The sequence below is a fragment of the Oncorhynchus nerka genome, linkage group LG10 (genome assembly GCF_034236695.1).
Source record: "Oncorhynchus nerka isolate Pitt River linkage group LG10, Oner_Uvic_2.0, whole genome shotgun sequence".
NCBI lineage: Eukaryota > Metazoa > Chordata > Actinopteri > Salmoniformes > Salmonidae > Oncorhynchus > Oncorhynchus nerka.
The window spans coordinates 10,453,013-10,469,124 of NC_088405.1; the positions used below are offsets into that span (position 1 = coordinate 10,453,013).

Consider the following 16,112-nt stretch of genomic DNA (forward strand, 5'->3'; position numbering starts at 1 on the left):
CGCTCGCTTTCTCCTCCCTCCTCTCCATCTTTCCCTCTCTCAATTCAATTAAATTCAGAGGGCTTTATTGGCATGATAAACATATGTTTACATTACTAAAGCAAGTGAAATAGATCAAAGTTAAATAAACAATCAGAAATGACAGTAAACATTACACATTAAACATACGTATTTCTTTATCAACGTAAATGTGCAAAGGCCCGTTAAAAAATAAAAAAAAGATTTCCAAAGAGTCATAAGCAAGTTGAAACTGACAGATATGCTATCCTAAAAAGTTGACTTGCAAAGGTTGCAGCGCTTTTTGGTGGATGAAGATGTGCCGCCACCTGTTGGAATTCATTTTACACGTCTTTAGAATCTCTAGAAAGAAAAATACATCGACCTAAGAACTACAAGTCACATAATTTCACTGAAATTCGTCCCTTGATTATGACGACATCTGTCAGAACGTTCACGAAATTGCGTCATATTACGTCGGTGAAGTGCGCACTTATCTTAAGGAAGGTGAACAGAAATCTAGCTACACGCTTGGTATGTAATATATAGCGATTTGACTTGTCTTTTAAACATTGGAAGTAGGATTACTGTGTTTTATTGTTGACATGCTCTATCAATGTATATATTTGTAACCTCGTTTCCTCCTTGAATGCGTTGCTAACTTGTCAACTCGATATGATTCACAACAGCGACTAGCTACTACTATAGCGAGCAAGCTGCTAAATTAAATGACTTACGCAATGGTTACAAAGCAAGGAACATTCTCTGCCAAATTCAATTAAATATATTTTTTTATGACTATGAAAGATAGGTATGGTACTTTTGTGTTCATGATCCTCGTTATTTAATTGAACTTTTCCAAGCTTTGGGATTCTGTAGTTAGCTAATGTTAGCTAACATACTGTGTTATGAAAACCAGAATGATCAGCTTGTAAGCTAGCTATGTTTATCACTCGCCTTTGTATTCTGAACAAAAATATAAAAGCAACAATTCAAATATTTTACTGAGTTACAGTTCTTATAAGGAAATCAGTCAATTGAAATAAATGCGTTATGCCCAAATCTAATGAGTTCAAGTTTCTGGGCAGGGGCACAGCCATTGGTGGGCATACCAGGCCCAACCAATCAGAACGAGTTTTTCCACAAAAAAGGGCATTATTACAGACATAAATACTCCTCAGTTTCTTCAGCTGTTCGGGTGGCTGGTCTCAGATGATCATGCAGGTGAAGAAGCCGGCTGTGGAGGGCCTGGGCTGGCGTGGTTACATGTAGTCATTTTGAGGCCGGTTGGACTACTGCCAAATTCTGTAAAACGATTTTGGATGCGGCTTATGGTAGAGAAATGAACATTACATTCTCTGGCAACAGATCTTGTGGACATTCCTGCAGTCAGCATGCCAATTGCACGCTCCCTCAACTTGAGACATCTGTGGCGTTGTGTGACAAAACTGCACATTTTATAGAGGCCTTTTGTCCCCAGCACAAGGTGCACCTGGGTAATGATCATGCTGTTTAATCAACTTCTTGGTATGCCAAACAATGAAGAATTGCTTACTTACAGGGATGTAAACACATTGGATAGAAGTAAGCATCTTGTGCTTATGAAACATTTCAGCTCATGAAACATGGGAGCAACACTTTACATGTTGTTTATATTTGGTTGACTATAGAAAACGAGCTGGTTGCCTGACAATGACTGTGATAGCAAATATATCTTTTTATAACTAACCCAAGATAGACCAGAACATGTCGTTTCCAATGGGAGCAAATGAATCATAGTTTTGGAAATGAACTCTATGGAGATAAAATATTTCATTGATGAGAAAATTCCGGCCACTGGCCATCCTCCTCATCACCATATTTGGTAGTGAGTGGAAACGCCAACTGGATGCTTCATATTTATACATCCTTTAAAATATCTGGCTCATTGTTCTATCTGTGGTGATACCTCTGGTTCACAGTCTGAGATTATTGGCATATATTTGTCTGGAAAATGTCTTCTCACAAGCTCTACTACAAGCCAGAATGTTGAATACAATTATATTTTAACTTACTTTACCAGTTGTCTGTTCGGTTTCTCCTTTTGCAGGTTGGGATGTGAGACAATATATTTAATTACAAACTTTTCAGAGCGCTGGTATTGAGTTAATATTTCTATCACCTGAAGTATGGGCAGAAACATGTATTCACATGGACGAACTCTGCAAGCAAAGACCTACAGTATAGAGACAGGCAGAGACTGCTTCTCCAATAGAAATCCCAGATCATGGCGACGTTGATTAGCTCATACACAGAAACGTCATCGGCTCGCGCCAAACTGCAGATGTGTAGGCCGTCAATATCCATGCTTCTCCTGCCCCTGTATTTAAGTATCCTTGCTTCTCCTGTCTGTATTTAAGTATCCTTGCTTCTCCTGTCTGTATTTAAGTATCCATGTTTCTCCTGTCTGTATTTAAGTATCCTTGCTTCTCCTGTCTGTATTTAAGTATCCATGCTTCTCCTGTCTGTATTTAAGTATCCATGCTTCTCCTGTCTGTATTTAAGTATCCATGCTTCTCCTGTCTGTATTTAAGTATCCATGCTTCTCCTGCCTGTATTTAAGTATCCATGCTTCTCATGCCCCTGTATTCAAGTATCCATGCTTCTCCTGTCTGTATTTAAGTATCCATGCTTCTCCTGTCTGTATTTAAGTATCCATGCTTCTCCTGCCTGTATTTAAGTATCCATGCTTCTCCTGCCCCTGTATTTAAGTATCCATGCTTCTCCTGCCCCTGTATTTAAGTATCCTTGCTTCTCCTGTCTGTATTTAAGTATCCTTGCTTCTCCTGTCTGTATTTAAGTATCCATGCTTCTCCTGTCTGTATTTAAGTATCCATGCTTCTCCTGCCTGTATTTAAGTATCCATGCTTCTCCTGCCCCTGTATTTAAGTAGCCATGCTTCTCCTGCCCCTGTATTTAAGTAGCCATGCTTCTCCTGCCCCTGTATTTAAGTAGCCATGCTTCTCCTGCCCCTGTATTCAAGTATCCATGCTTCTCCTGCCCCTGTATTCAAGTATCCATGCTTCTCCTGCCCCTGTATTCAAGTATCCATGCTTCTCCTGCCTGTATTTAAGTATCCATGCTTATCCTGCCCCTGTATTTAAGTATCATTGCTTCTCCTGCCCCTGTATTTAAGTATCCATGCTTCTCCTGTCTGTATTTAAGTATCCATGCTTCTCCTGCCCCTGTATTTAAGTATCCATGCTTCTCCTGTCTGTATTTAAGTATCCATGCTTCTCCTGCCCCTGTATTTAAGTATCCATGCTTCTCCTGTCTGTATTTACATATCCATGCTTCTCCTGTCTGTATTTAAGTATCCATGCTTCTCCTGCCCCTGTATTTAAGTATCCATGCTTCTCCTGTCTGTATTTACATATCCATGCTTCTCCTGCCCCTGTATTTACATATCCATGCTTCTCCTGCCCCTGTATTTAAGTATCCATGCTTCTCCTGTCTGTATTTACATATCCATGCTTCTCCTGTCTGTATTTAAGTATCCATGCTTCTCCTGCCCCTGTATTTAAGTATCCATGCTTCTCCTGCCCCTGTATTTAAGTATCCATGCTTCTCCTGCCCCTGTATTTAAGTATCCTTGCTTCTCCTGCCCCTGTATTTAAGTATCCATGCTTCTCCTGCCTATATTTAAGTATCCATGCTTCTCCTGCCTATATTTAAGTATCCATGCTTCTCCTGCCTATATTTAAGTATCCATGCTTCTCCTGCCCCTGTATTTAAGTATCCATGCTTCTCCTGCCCCTGTATTCAAGTATCCATGCTTCTCCTGCCCCTGTATTCAAGTATCCATGCTTCTCCTGCCCCTGTATTCAAGTATCCATGCTTCTCCTGCCCCTGTATTTTCATCTTGCGCTCATGCTTCTCCTGCCTGTATTTTCATCTTGCACTCATGCTTCAGGTGATAGAAATGTTAACTCACTACCAGCGCTTTGAAAAGTTGACTTTAATTATACTTTCCCGTAGAGATATTGTATCACATTCATAAAAAAGGAAAGTTAAAATATATGATGTATTTGACATTCTGGCTTGCTGAGGTTGTGAGAGGAAACTTTCCTGATCCAAACGCTCATTAATGCCCGACATAGAAATCAATGCAATTCAACATTTGGTTTTCAGGCTCGTGTGCTAAAGTTAGCTGCTTTTAGCCACACGGTTGTATTTACATAGACAAGTGTTGCTCCCTATTGGGTTGCATGAAAACAGTCAGTGGGAAGCCAGAATCTTAAATACAACTTACTGTGCCAGATGGGTAGGACAATTGATCATTAAGACGGGGAATTCTGAGACGACATATCTAAAGGAACGTTTCAAAACGTGCATCTGTTGTAGACCCATTTCCTCTCTGCTTACCTCTTCAGTTGATATAAATCGGGCCTGTTTTCAGAGCTGTAATTCCAGAGCTTCATCATGACCATGTTGGTGAGGCTAGCATGCCTGCGCAGTCTCCCTGTGTCCGGGCTGCGTCCTGTGTTGACCCAGGGCTCTCCAGCCCTGAGGAGCTCCACCCTGAAGAGCTGCCCGCCCCTCAAGGTCCACCAGGTAACACATCAGGGCATTTGACATCGTTGGACTGTTCCAACACTCACATTTTTACTACAATAAAATAAGACATTTATAGAACACAATGCCTGAACTGGGGGAAAAAATATGTGCACATTTATCTATATGCCAACAGTTTGTAAAAATGCCTTTAATGATCATAACCAGTACAGATAACATCCTAATTGTTAAATTGCCTCATACTTAAACAATAAAAGACAAGTACCTTTTTGTTTAATTTATTGAAACCGTCATATCAACTGGTTGACATTCAGGTGCATCAAAGCTGGGACCGAGAGACTGAAAAACAGCTTCTATCTCAAGGCCATCAGACTGTTAAACAGCCACCACTAACACTGAGTGGCTGCTGCCAACACACTGACTCAACTCCAGCCACTTTAATCATGGGAATTGATGTAAAATATATCACTAGTCACTTTTAACAATGCTACTTAATATAATGTTTACATACCCTACATTATTCATCTCATATGTATATGTATATACTGTACTCTATCATCTACTGCATCTTTATGTAATACATGTATCACTAGCCACTTTAAACTATGCCACTTTGTTTACATACCCTACATTACTCATCTCATATGTATATACTATACTCGATACCATCTACTGCATCTTGCCTATGCCGTTCTGTACCATCACTCATTCATATATCTTTATGTACATATTCTTTATCCCTTTACACTTGTGTGTATAAGGTAGTAGTTTTGGAATTGTTAGGTTAGATTACTCGTTGGTTATTACTGCATTGTCGGAACTAGAAGCACAAGCATTTCGCTACACTCGCATTAACATCTGCTAACCATGTGTATGTGACAAATACATTTGATTTGATTAAATTGTATTGTGGAACATAATATTCAATAAGGCAGTGATGTCATAAGTGGCGCTTGCTTGTAGAAGCCTATGGCTGTGCAATGGAATAGCCTTGTTTTGTTAATTTAGCAGACAATATGCTCTTATTTCCCGAGGCCTTATCAGTCAAGACACCCATTTTATTGTAAAAAAAAAAAAACATTGTAATATTACAGAATAAAATAGAAGAGAATTTGAAACGGGGCTCAATTTGGTAAGTAGATCAAAAAAATCAGGGTTACAAAACACAATTTATTCTTTTCAATATACAGTTGTTCAATGTAGTTTATTCTGCCTGCTCTTTGGAATTTTCTAAGTGGATTAGCAATTCCACATTGAGCGCTGCATGGGGATGAATTACGGCTACGACATCTGTTTGATTCTGATTTAAAATACGCTTTTTAATGAATGTAATGTTTCAGCATATTTTCAGTGTGAAACCTGTCTATGTTTACCACTGGCCTAGGCTATAAGCCTGCTAATCAATCCTGTTAATCCTGTTACCTACGCACTGTGGGATTTTGTTCCAACTAGGCACCACACCTTTTTATTGATTTTGTTTAACCTGTATTAACCTGTCAGTTAAGAACAAATTCTTATTTACAATGATGGCCAAACCCGGACAACGCTGGGCCGATTGTGTGCTGCCCTATTGGACTCCCAATCAATCGTTCAGTTCAGTTATTCCCTAAATGAAACACACAAGGTCTTCCAGGTCAGTTAAATCCAAAACGTAAAGCCAGGGGGGGGACTAGCAGTTCACAAAGTAGGGTCATCACTAGTTACCACAGCCACAAAGTCATAAACCCCGCCAATTTCTACAATTTGATCTGATTCAAAATCAATTTTAAACCTAACCCTAGACCATAACCTTAACCGCACTGCTAACCCTAACGAAGACCAAAAGCACTTCTTTTTTTCATGAATTTTTACTATATAGACACTTTTGACTTTGTGGCTGTGGTAACTAGTGACAACCACAAAGTAGCCTAAGAGGAAAATAGACTGGACTCAGTTATTACCAACCTGCAGGTCGTTGTTGGAACACATATTCCCCAACTTCAGTCAACAAGTCCAGTTTGAGTTTGTGAATATGATGTCGGCATTTGGCAAGGTATTTAGGCTTGTGTATCGATCAAATGTATTTGAAATCAAAAATCTAAATAAACTGTATTAACATATCAACAAACAAAAGAGGAATAGTCACATGCAAACAAGCACACATACAAACAAATCATATTCATTAATAATACAAGTTTGAATTGCCTTTTTGTTTTTCATTTTTACTTAAAGTAGTGCCATATTGTTTAAATTCATTTATAAAGTGAAAAAAGTTTAGGTTTTGAATTAGACCATTTGCATTTGTGAATATGAAATTGACCTAGTATTATTAGCAGTTGAATTAAATATACTACATCTTTATATCAGAATTTCTGAAATAAATCATTATATCAAAACCATTATATAGTACAACCGGTCCTATTTATTGGGGGTTACAAAATTCTGTATGTCAATCCAAAACATTGTACTATAAATACAGGCAAAAAACAAATGCAAAATGGTCTCCTTCTTCTCCATTCCACAGAAATCACATTAATAGTCAACTTGAATCTTTCCAGAACATGTTTCACAGGATAAATTCTATGTAACATTTGAAATGAAAAATGTATTTATTTTAAAATGTTTTACATCAGCAAATGTCACAAAGTGCTGTACAGAAACCCAGCCTAAAACCCCAAACAGCAATCAATGCAGATGCAGAATCAGTTAGACTAGTTTTTATAGGTGTTTATTTCTGTAGGTCTAACGGGAGCACGCGTGTTTACAGGGAGTGGTTGGAAACACAGTTGAGTGAGACACCGAGGGGAAAGGGAACTGTGGGATGGTTGGTTTTATCTTTTTCTTGTTTTGTCCTTACCAGTAGTACAGATATACATAAAATAGAGAAATAAGTCATAAGATAACAAAGTTATAATAAAAACTAGATTAATTAATTACACTACATGAAGACACATGGTTGGAATTGATTGAGCCATACAGAACAACTCTGTCTGTATGTAGTTTCTATATATCTGTTGAGTTTTTTCTGAGAGGGGGAGATGAAGAGAGACCAGTCTCTCTGTAGCTGGTGGCTCCCTGCCCTGGTTTGTTATGCTGCTGATTTACTCCTTGGTTACCGACTTCTCCAGGTACAAATGTTTTGTCCCCAAAGCGTGACGGTTTCTATAGCTACTTCACATACATTCCCATCGAGTCACATTGCTGGCACAGGCTCAATGAGAGCTTGAATCTCTCCTAAGACTGCAAATATTTGCATATGTGTAGCTTGTTTTTTTGGAGGTGTGTTTTTTTTTCATTTTTTTCATATTTTCTCTGGTATTGTCCCTGTCACGTGTTGGCACCCTCCAATGGCCCCTTCTTTGTCTCAGGGTCTTTAGCATGTCATGTTTCAGCTGACATGTCTCAGGGTCTTTAGCATGTCATGTTTCAGCTGACATGTCTCAGGGTCTTTAGCATGTCATGTTTCAGCTGACATGTCTCAGGGTCTTTAGTATGTCATGTTTCAGCTGCCATGTCTCAGGGTCTTTAGCATGTCATGTTTCAGCTGACATGTCTCAGGGTCTTTAGTATGTCATGTTTTCAGCTGACATGTCTCAGGGTCTTTAGCATGTCATGTTTTCAGCTGACATGTCTCAGGGTCTTTAGTATGTCATGTTTCAGCTGCCATGTCTCAGGGTCTTTAGCATGTCATGTTTCAGCTGACATGTCTCAGGGTCTTTAGTATGTCATGTTTTCAGCTGACATGTCTCAGGGTCTTTAGCATGTCATGTTTTCAGCTGACATGTCTCAGGGTCTTTAGCATGTCATGTTTTCAGCTGACATGTCTCAGGGTCTTAACATGACATGCTAAAGACCCTGAGACATGTCAGCTGAAACATGACATACTAAAGACCCTGAGACATGCCAGCTGAAAACATGACATGCTATTCAGCTGGCATGTCTCAGGGTCTTTAGTATGTCATGTTTCAGCTGACATGTCTCAGGGTCTTTAGTATGTCATGTTTCAGCTGACATGTCTCAGGGTCTTTAGCATGTCATGTTTCAGCTGACATGTCTCAGGGTCTTTAGCATGTCATGTTTTCAGCTGGCATGTCTCAGGGTCTTTAGTATGTCATGTTTTCAGCTGTCATGTCTCAGGGTCTTTAGTATGTCATGTTTTCAGCTGACATGTCTCAGGGTCTTTAGTATGTCATGTTTTCAGCTGACATGTCTCAGGGTCTTTAGTATGTCATGTTTTCAGCTGACATGTCTCAGGGTCTTTAGTATGTCATGTTTTCAGCTGACATGTCTCAGGGTCTTTAGTATGTCATGTTTTCAGCTGACATGTCTCAGGGTCTTCAGTATGTCATGTTTCAACTGACATGTCTCAGGGTCTTTAGCATGGCATGTCTCAGGGTCTTTAGTATGTCATGTTTCAGCTGACATGTCTCAGGGTCTTTATCATGTCATGTTTTCAGCTGGCATGTCTCAGGGTCTTTAGTATGTCATGTTTCAGCTGACATGTCTCAGGGTCTTTAGTATGTCATGTTTAGAGCTGACATGTCTCAGGGTCTTTAGTATGTCATGTTTTCAGCTGACATGTCTCAGGGTCTTTAGTATGTCATGTTTCAGCTGACATGTCTCAGGGTCTTTAGTATGTCATGTTTCAGCTGACATGTCTCAGGGTCTTTAGCATGTCATGTTTCAGCTGACATGTCTCAGGGTCTTTAGCATGTCATGTTTTCAGCTGGCATGTCTCAGGGTCTTTAGTATGTCATGTTTTCAGCTGTCATGTCTCAGGGTCTTTAGTATGTCATGTTTTCAGCTGACATGTCTCAGGGTCTTTAGTATGTCATGTTTTCAGCTGACATGTCTCAGGGTCTTTAGTATGTCATGTTTAGAGCTGACATGTCTCAGGGTCTTTAGTATGTCATGTTTTCAGCTGACATGTCTCAGGGTCTTCAGTATGTCATGTTTCAACTGACATGTCTCAGGGTCTTTAGCATGGCATGTCTCAGGGTCTTTAGTATGTCATGTTTCAGCTGACATGTCTCAGGGTCTTTATCATGTCATGTTTTCAGCTGGCATGTCTCAGGGTCTTTATCATGTCATGTTTTCAGCTGGCATGTCTCAGGGTCTTTAGTATGTCATGTTTCAGCTGACATGTCTCAGGGTCTTTAGTATGTCATGTTTAGAGCTGACATGTCTCAGGGTCTTTAGTATGTCATGTTTTCAGGGTCTGACATGTTTCTTTAGCATGTTTTCAGCTGACATGTCTCAGGGTCTTTAGTATGTCATGTTTTCAGCTGACATGTCTCAGGGTCTTTAGTATGTCATGTTTTCAGCTGACCTCTCTCAGGGTCTTTAGTATGTCATGTTTTCAGCTGACATGTCTCAGGGTCTTTAGTATGTCATGTTTTCAGCTGACATGTCTCAGGGTCTTTAGTATGTCATGTTTTCAGCTGGCATGTCTCAGGGTCTTTAGTATGTCATGTTTTCAGCTGGCATGTCTCAGGGTCTTTAGTATGTCATGTTTTCAGCTGACATGTCTCAGGGTCTTTATGTCATGTTTTCAGCTGGCATGTCTCAGGGTCTTTAGTATGTCATGTTTTCAGCTGACATGTTTCAGGGTCTTTAGTATGTCATGTTTCAGCTGACATGTCTCAGGGTCTTTAGTATGTCATGTTTTCAGCTGACATGTCTCAGGGTCTTTAGTATGTCATGTTTTCAGCTGGCATGTCTCAGGGTCTTTAAATCAAATGTAATTTGTCACATGCTTTGTGTAGACTACCAATTACTTATGGGCCCTTCCCAACAATGCAGAGAGGAAAATAAAAATAGTAATACTAGGATTGATAACTTGTCTTTATACACGTGTTACCAGTACCGAGTCCACGTGCAGGGTTACGAGGTAGATATGTACACATAAGTAGGGATAAAGTGACTAGGCAACAGGATAGATAATAAACAGTAACATCAGCTAATGTGATGAGTCAAAATAGTTTGTGCAAAAAGGGTCAATGCAGGTAGTCCTGGTAGCTATTGGTTAATTATTTACCAGTCTTATGGCTTGGGAGTATAAACTGTTTAGGATCCTATTGGTTGCAGACTTCGTACGCTGGTACCGCTTGCCGTGTGGTAGCAGAGAGAACAGTATGACTTGGGTGGCTGGAGTCTTTGACAATTTTTAGGTCCTTCCTCTGACACCGCCTGGTATAGAGGTCCTGGATGGCAGGGAGCTCGGCCCCAGTGATGTACTGGGCTGTACGCACTACCCTCTGTAGAACCTTGCGGTCGGATGCCAAGCAGTTGCCATACCAAGCGGAGATGCAGCCAGTCAATATGCTCTCAATGGTGCAGCTGTAGAACTTCTTGAGAATCTGAGGGCCCCATGCCAAGTCTTCTCAGCTCCCCCTCGGGAGGCTGAACAAACTTAATGATGGTTTTGGAGCTATGCGTAGCCACGCAGTCGTGGGTGAACAGGGAGTACAGGAGGGGGACTAAGGACCCAGTTGCAGAGGAAGGTGTTCAGTCCCAGGGTCCTTAGTTTAGTGATGAGCATGGAGGGTACTATGGTGTTGAAAGCTTGGCTATAGTCAATGAACAGTATTATCACGTAGGTGTTCCTTTTGTCCAGGTGGAAGAGGGCAGTGTGAAGTGCAATAGAGACTGTGTCAGCTGTGGTTTTGTTGGGGTGGTATGCAAATTGAAGTGGGTCCAGGGTGGTTGGAATAATGGTGTTGATGTGAACCATGACCAACCTTTCAAAGTATTTCATGGCTACAGGATGATAGTCATTTAGACAGGTTACCTTGGCGTTCTTGGACACAGGGACTTTGGTGGTCTGCTTGAAACATGTTGGTATTACAGACTGGGTCAGGGAGAGGTTGAAAATGCCAGTGAAGACATTCGCCAGCTGGTCAGCGCTTGCTCTGAGTACGAGTCCTGGTAATCTGAATGTTAACCTGTTTAAAGGTCTCACATCAGCTACGTAGAGCATGATCACACAGTCCGAACAGCTTGTACTCTCATGCATGATTCAGTGTTGCTTGCCTCGAAGCAAGCATAGAAGGTTTTTAGCTTGTCCGGTAGGCTTGCGTCAATGGGCAGCTCGCCGCTGGGTTTCCTTTTGTCATCTGTGATAGATTGCTATCTCTGCCACATCCGGTGAGCATCAGAGCCGGCATAGTAGGATTCGATCTTAGTCCTGTGTTGAAGCTTTGCCTGTTTGACGACTCGTCGGAGGTTGTGCTGGAATTTCTTATAAGCATTAGTGTCCCACTCCTAGATTAGTGTCCCACTCCTAGATTAGTGTCCCACTCCTAGATTAGTGTCCCACTCCTAGATTAGTGTCCCACTCCTAGATTAGTGTCCCACTCCTAGATAGCAGCAATGGATTACAGCTCTATCAAATAATTGTTCTCCCCACTGTAGGTTGAATACATCAAAACAACTCGTTTTTCAACCACTACACAAATTTCTTGTGAACAAACTATAGTTTTGGCAAGTCGGTTAGACATCTACTTTGTGCATGACACAAGTCATTTTTCCAACAATTGTTTACAGACAGATTATTTCACTTATAATTCACTGTTTCACAATTCCAGTGGGTCAGAAGTTTACATACACTAAGTTGACTGTGCCTTTAAACAGCTTGGAAAATTCCAGATAATGATGTCATGGCTTTAAAAGCTGCTAATTTACGTCAATTGGAGGTGTACCTGTGGATGTATTTCAAGGCCTGCCTTCAAACTCAGTGCCTCTTTGCTTGACATCATGGAAAAATCTAAAGAAATCAGCCAAGACCTCAGAAAATATTGTGGAACTCCACAAGTCTGGTTCATCCTTGGGAGCAATTTCCAAATGACTGAAGGTATCACATTCATCTGTACAAACAATAGTGTGCAAGTATAAACACCATGGGACCACGCAGCCGTCATACCGCTTAGGAAGGAGATGCGTTCTGTGTCCTAGAGATGAACCATACTTTGGTGCGAAAAGTGCAAATCAGTCCCAGAACAACAGCAAAGGACCTTGTGAAGATGCTGGAGGAAACGGGTACCAAAGTATTACTATATTCACAGTAAATTGAGTCCTATATCGACATAACCTGAAAGGCAGCTCAGCAAGGAAGAAGCCACTGCTCCAAAACCGCCATTAAAAAACCCAGACTACGGTTTGCAGTTAGACATTGGGACAAAGGTTGTACTTTTGGGAGAAATGTGGTCTGGTCTGATGAAACAATAATGGAACCGTTTGGCCATAATGATCATCGTTATGTTTGGAGGAAAAAGGGGGAGCTTTGCAAGCCGAAGAACACTATCCCAACCGTGAAGCACGGTCGTGGCAGCGTCATGTTGTGGGGGTGCTTTGCTGTAGGAGGGTCTGGTGCACTTCACAAAATGGATGGCATCTTGAAGGAAAATTGTGGATATATTGAAGCAACATTTCAAGACATCAGTCAGGAAGTTAAAGCTTGGTCACAAATGGGTCTTCCAAATGGACAATGACTCAAAGCATACTTCCAAAGTTGTGACAAAAAGGCTTAAGGACAACAGTCAAGGTATTGGAGTGGCCATCACAAAGCCCCGACCTCAATCCTATATTAACTTTGTGGGCAGATCTGAAAAAGCATGTGTGAGCAAGGAGGCCTACAAACCTGACTCAGTTACACCAGCTCTGTCAGGAGGAATTGGCAAAAACTCACCCAACTTATTGTGGGAAGCTTGTGGAAGGCTACCCGAAACGTTTGACCCAAGTTAAACAATTTAAAGGCAATGTTTCCAAATACTAATTGAGTGTATGTAAACTTCTGACCCACTGGGAATGTGATGAAAGAAATAAAAGCTGAAATAAATAATTCTCTCTACTATTATTCTGACATTTCACATTCTTAAAATAAAGTGATGATCCTAACTGACCTAAAACAGGGAATTTTTACTAGGATTAAATGTCAGAAATTGTGATAAACTGAGTTTAAATGTATTTGGCCAAGGTGTATGTAAGCTTCTGACTTCAACTGTATTAATGAAAGCCAGTGACTGATGTGGAAATCTGATGTCCAGAAGCTCTTTTCGGTCACAGGAAACGCTGTATTAAAAAAAAAGTCACAATCAAAGCCCCCAAAAATACTCAAAATGGAAGAATCGGTCAAGAGCCTGTAAACCAGCATCTATCCACTTCAGTGCCGTTCTCTTGCTAGGCTCACAATTGAATTAAAGGGCAACTACATCTGCCAAATATATATGTGTATATATTAGTTCCTGATGTGTTTTTAAGCATTGTTGACTTAGAACATCCATTGTTTTTAGTTTTTCTATAAAAAGTGGGATTTGAGAGTGAAAAACCTGAAAAAAATAGGAAACCTTGAAAAACAACTGGGGGAACTAAATTTACCCCCAAAATAAAACTGATTTCATAGGGCCCTACATCTGTAGACTGGCTGTTCAAAATGGCTAACAATAAAACAATTTTCGAGATGGTTCTAAACAGTCAATGTAAATATGATATTTCCAAGTTGAAATGTCATTTTGTGTATGGATGGGCTACTTGCTCAGCCTGCAAATTAAAGATTTGCTTTCTGTGCCGGTTTTCTTTTCATTCAGGACAGTAGTTTTCCATTGGTACTGGCGCGGTGTGACACTGGCAAATTTACCTGAATGTCAAGCCCTGCAAGGTCATGCTAATTAAAGTTGGCTAGTCACTATTAGCCTGGTTCTGTATGGAATACAGGCACATTATGGGACACAGGTAATGACTAGAGCCCTGCCAGTACAGATGATGATGATGATGACTGGATCGGTTTTAGACAATAGTGAATGCATTACGGGGGGTCTACTAAGCTAACATATGGAGTTGTTTTAACACGGTCATACCAAGGATCATTTAGCTACTTGAGTTTTAGGACCCTTAAGATATCAAACAATTATATATATATATAAAATATTAGATGAAACCTAGATGAGTGTGCTTCCACACCTGCATTGCTTGCTGTTTGGGGTTTTAGGCTGGGTTTCTGTACAGCACTTTGAGATATCAGCTGATGTACGAAGAGCTATATAAATACATTTGATCTGATTTACTGATATTAGCCCATAGAAACACATTGAATAACAACTTCATACATGGATAAACAGAGAGCCTGTACATCTCCAGCTTAAACTGACACATATTTTTATGGCGATTGAATTTTTTAAAATAAATAATTTAAAACATGTAAAATGTATTTATAATTTATAATAAGATTTCTGTGGGGCTACGGACATCGACTCGTTTTTCTCTGAAAGACCCGACCTGTGGACACATTATGTCTTCAATTGTAGGTCAACATGCCGTAATATTAACGGATTCTGTGTAATACTAACCTTTTTACTTTCCTCTTTCATCAGGGCTATTCCACCAAATCCAGATTTGGTTTCCGTCGTGGTAAAACGGCCAAGGACCAGCTCCAACAGGCAGCTTTCCAACCAGCAACTGATACGGCCATCAGAAGTGAATATATTGACTTACTAAACCATTTTTTAAAATGTCACCTCGCAACACAAACGTCTGCTTGCTAGGGGGGGATGGCAGGATGGACCTGTCATGCAAACACAGGCCCGTCTCACACCCCTCACAGTTATACATCATGAAGTCAGTGCCTTGTGCCGGTCAGCAGCAGGTTTTAACTGGTGTAAATGTGCTCTGTATTCCCCTGCAGTGGATAACATGGGCAGGATGTTCCTGGCTGGAGGGGCTGCTGTAGGCCTGGGAGCTCTGTGCTACTACGGACTAGGCCTGTCCAATGAGATCGGAGCCATCGAGAGGGCTGTGTGAGTGCTAATGCTTCCATTGGTAGTGTGTGTTGTACTAGTAGTGTCCCATGGTAGTGTGTGTTGTACTAGTAGTGTCCCATGGTAGTGTGTGTGTTGTACTAGTAGTGTCCCAAGGTAGTGTGTGTTGTACTGGTGTTGTCCCAAGGTAGTGTGTGTTGTACTGGTGTTGTCCCATGGTAGTGTGTGTTATACTGGTGTTGTCCCATGGTAGTGTGTGTTGTACTAGTGTTGTCCCAAGGTAGTGTGTGTTGTACTAATAGTGTCCCATGATAGTGTGTGTTGTACTAGTAGTGTGTGTGTTGTACTAGTAGTGTGTGTGTGTTGTACTAGTGTTGTCCCAAGGTAGTGTGTGTGTTGTACTAGTGTTGTCCCAAGGTAGTGTGTGTGTTGTACTAGTAGTGTCCCAAGGTAGTGTGTGTTGTACTAGTAGTGTGTGTGTTGTACTAGTAGTGTCCCATTGGTAGTGTGTGTTGTACTAGTAGTGTCCCATGGTAGTGTGTGTTGTACTAGTAGTGTCCCATTGGTAGTGTGTGTTGTACTAGTAGTGTCCCATGGTAGTGTGTGTGTTGTACTGGTGTTGTCCCAAGGTAGTGTGTGTTGTACTAGTAGTGTCCCATGGTAGTGTGTGTGTTGTACTAGTAGTGTCCCATTGGTAGTGTGTGTTGTACTAGTACTGTCCCATGGTAGTGTGTGTGTTGTACTAGTAGTGTCCCATTGGTAGTGTGTGTTGTACTAGTAGTGTCCCATTGGTAGTGTGTGTGTTGTACTAGTAGTGTCCCATGGTAGTGT

The 16,112-nt window shown here is 40.8% G+C and overlaps 1 protein-coding gene across 3 annotated transcripts in view; it reads left to right on the forward strand.

Moving 5' to 3' along the window:
* ghitm (growth hormone inducible transmembrane protein) overlaps window positions 1-16,112 on the forward strand; it is a 41,559-nt gene that overhangs the window by 1,220 nt on the left and 24,227 nt on the right. The window contains exons 1-4 of one of the 3 annotated variants that reach the window (XM_065022998.1): window positions 450-531; window positions 4,410-4,590; window positions 14,898-15,000; window positions 15,209-15,320. In XM_065022998.1, coding sequence (XP_064879070.1) covers window positions 4,459-4,590; window positions 14,898-15,000; window positions 15,209-15,320 — 347 coding nt within the window. In that variant the 5' untranslated portion in view covers window positions 450-531; window positions 4,410-4,458. Of the gene's footprint in view, window positions 1-449; window positions 532-4,409; window positions 4,591-14,897; window positions 15,001-15,208; window positions 15,321-16,112 lie in introns of those variants that run through there. The other 2 variants (XM_065022997.1, XM_065022999.1) reach the window with 2 other exon arrangements.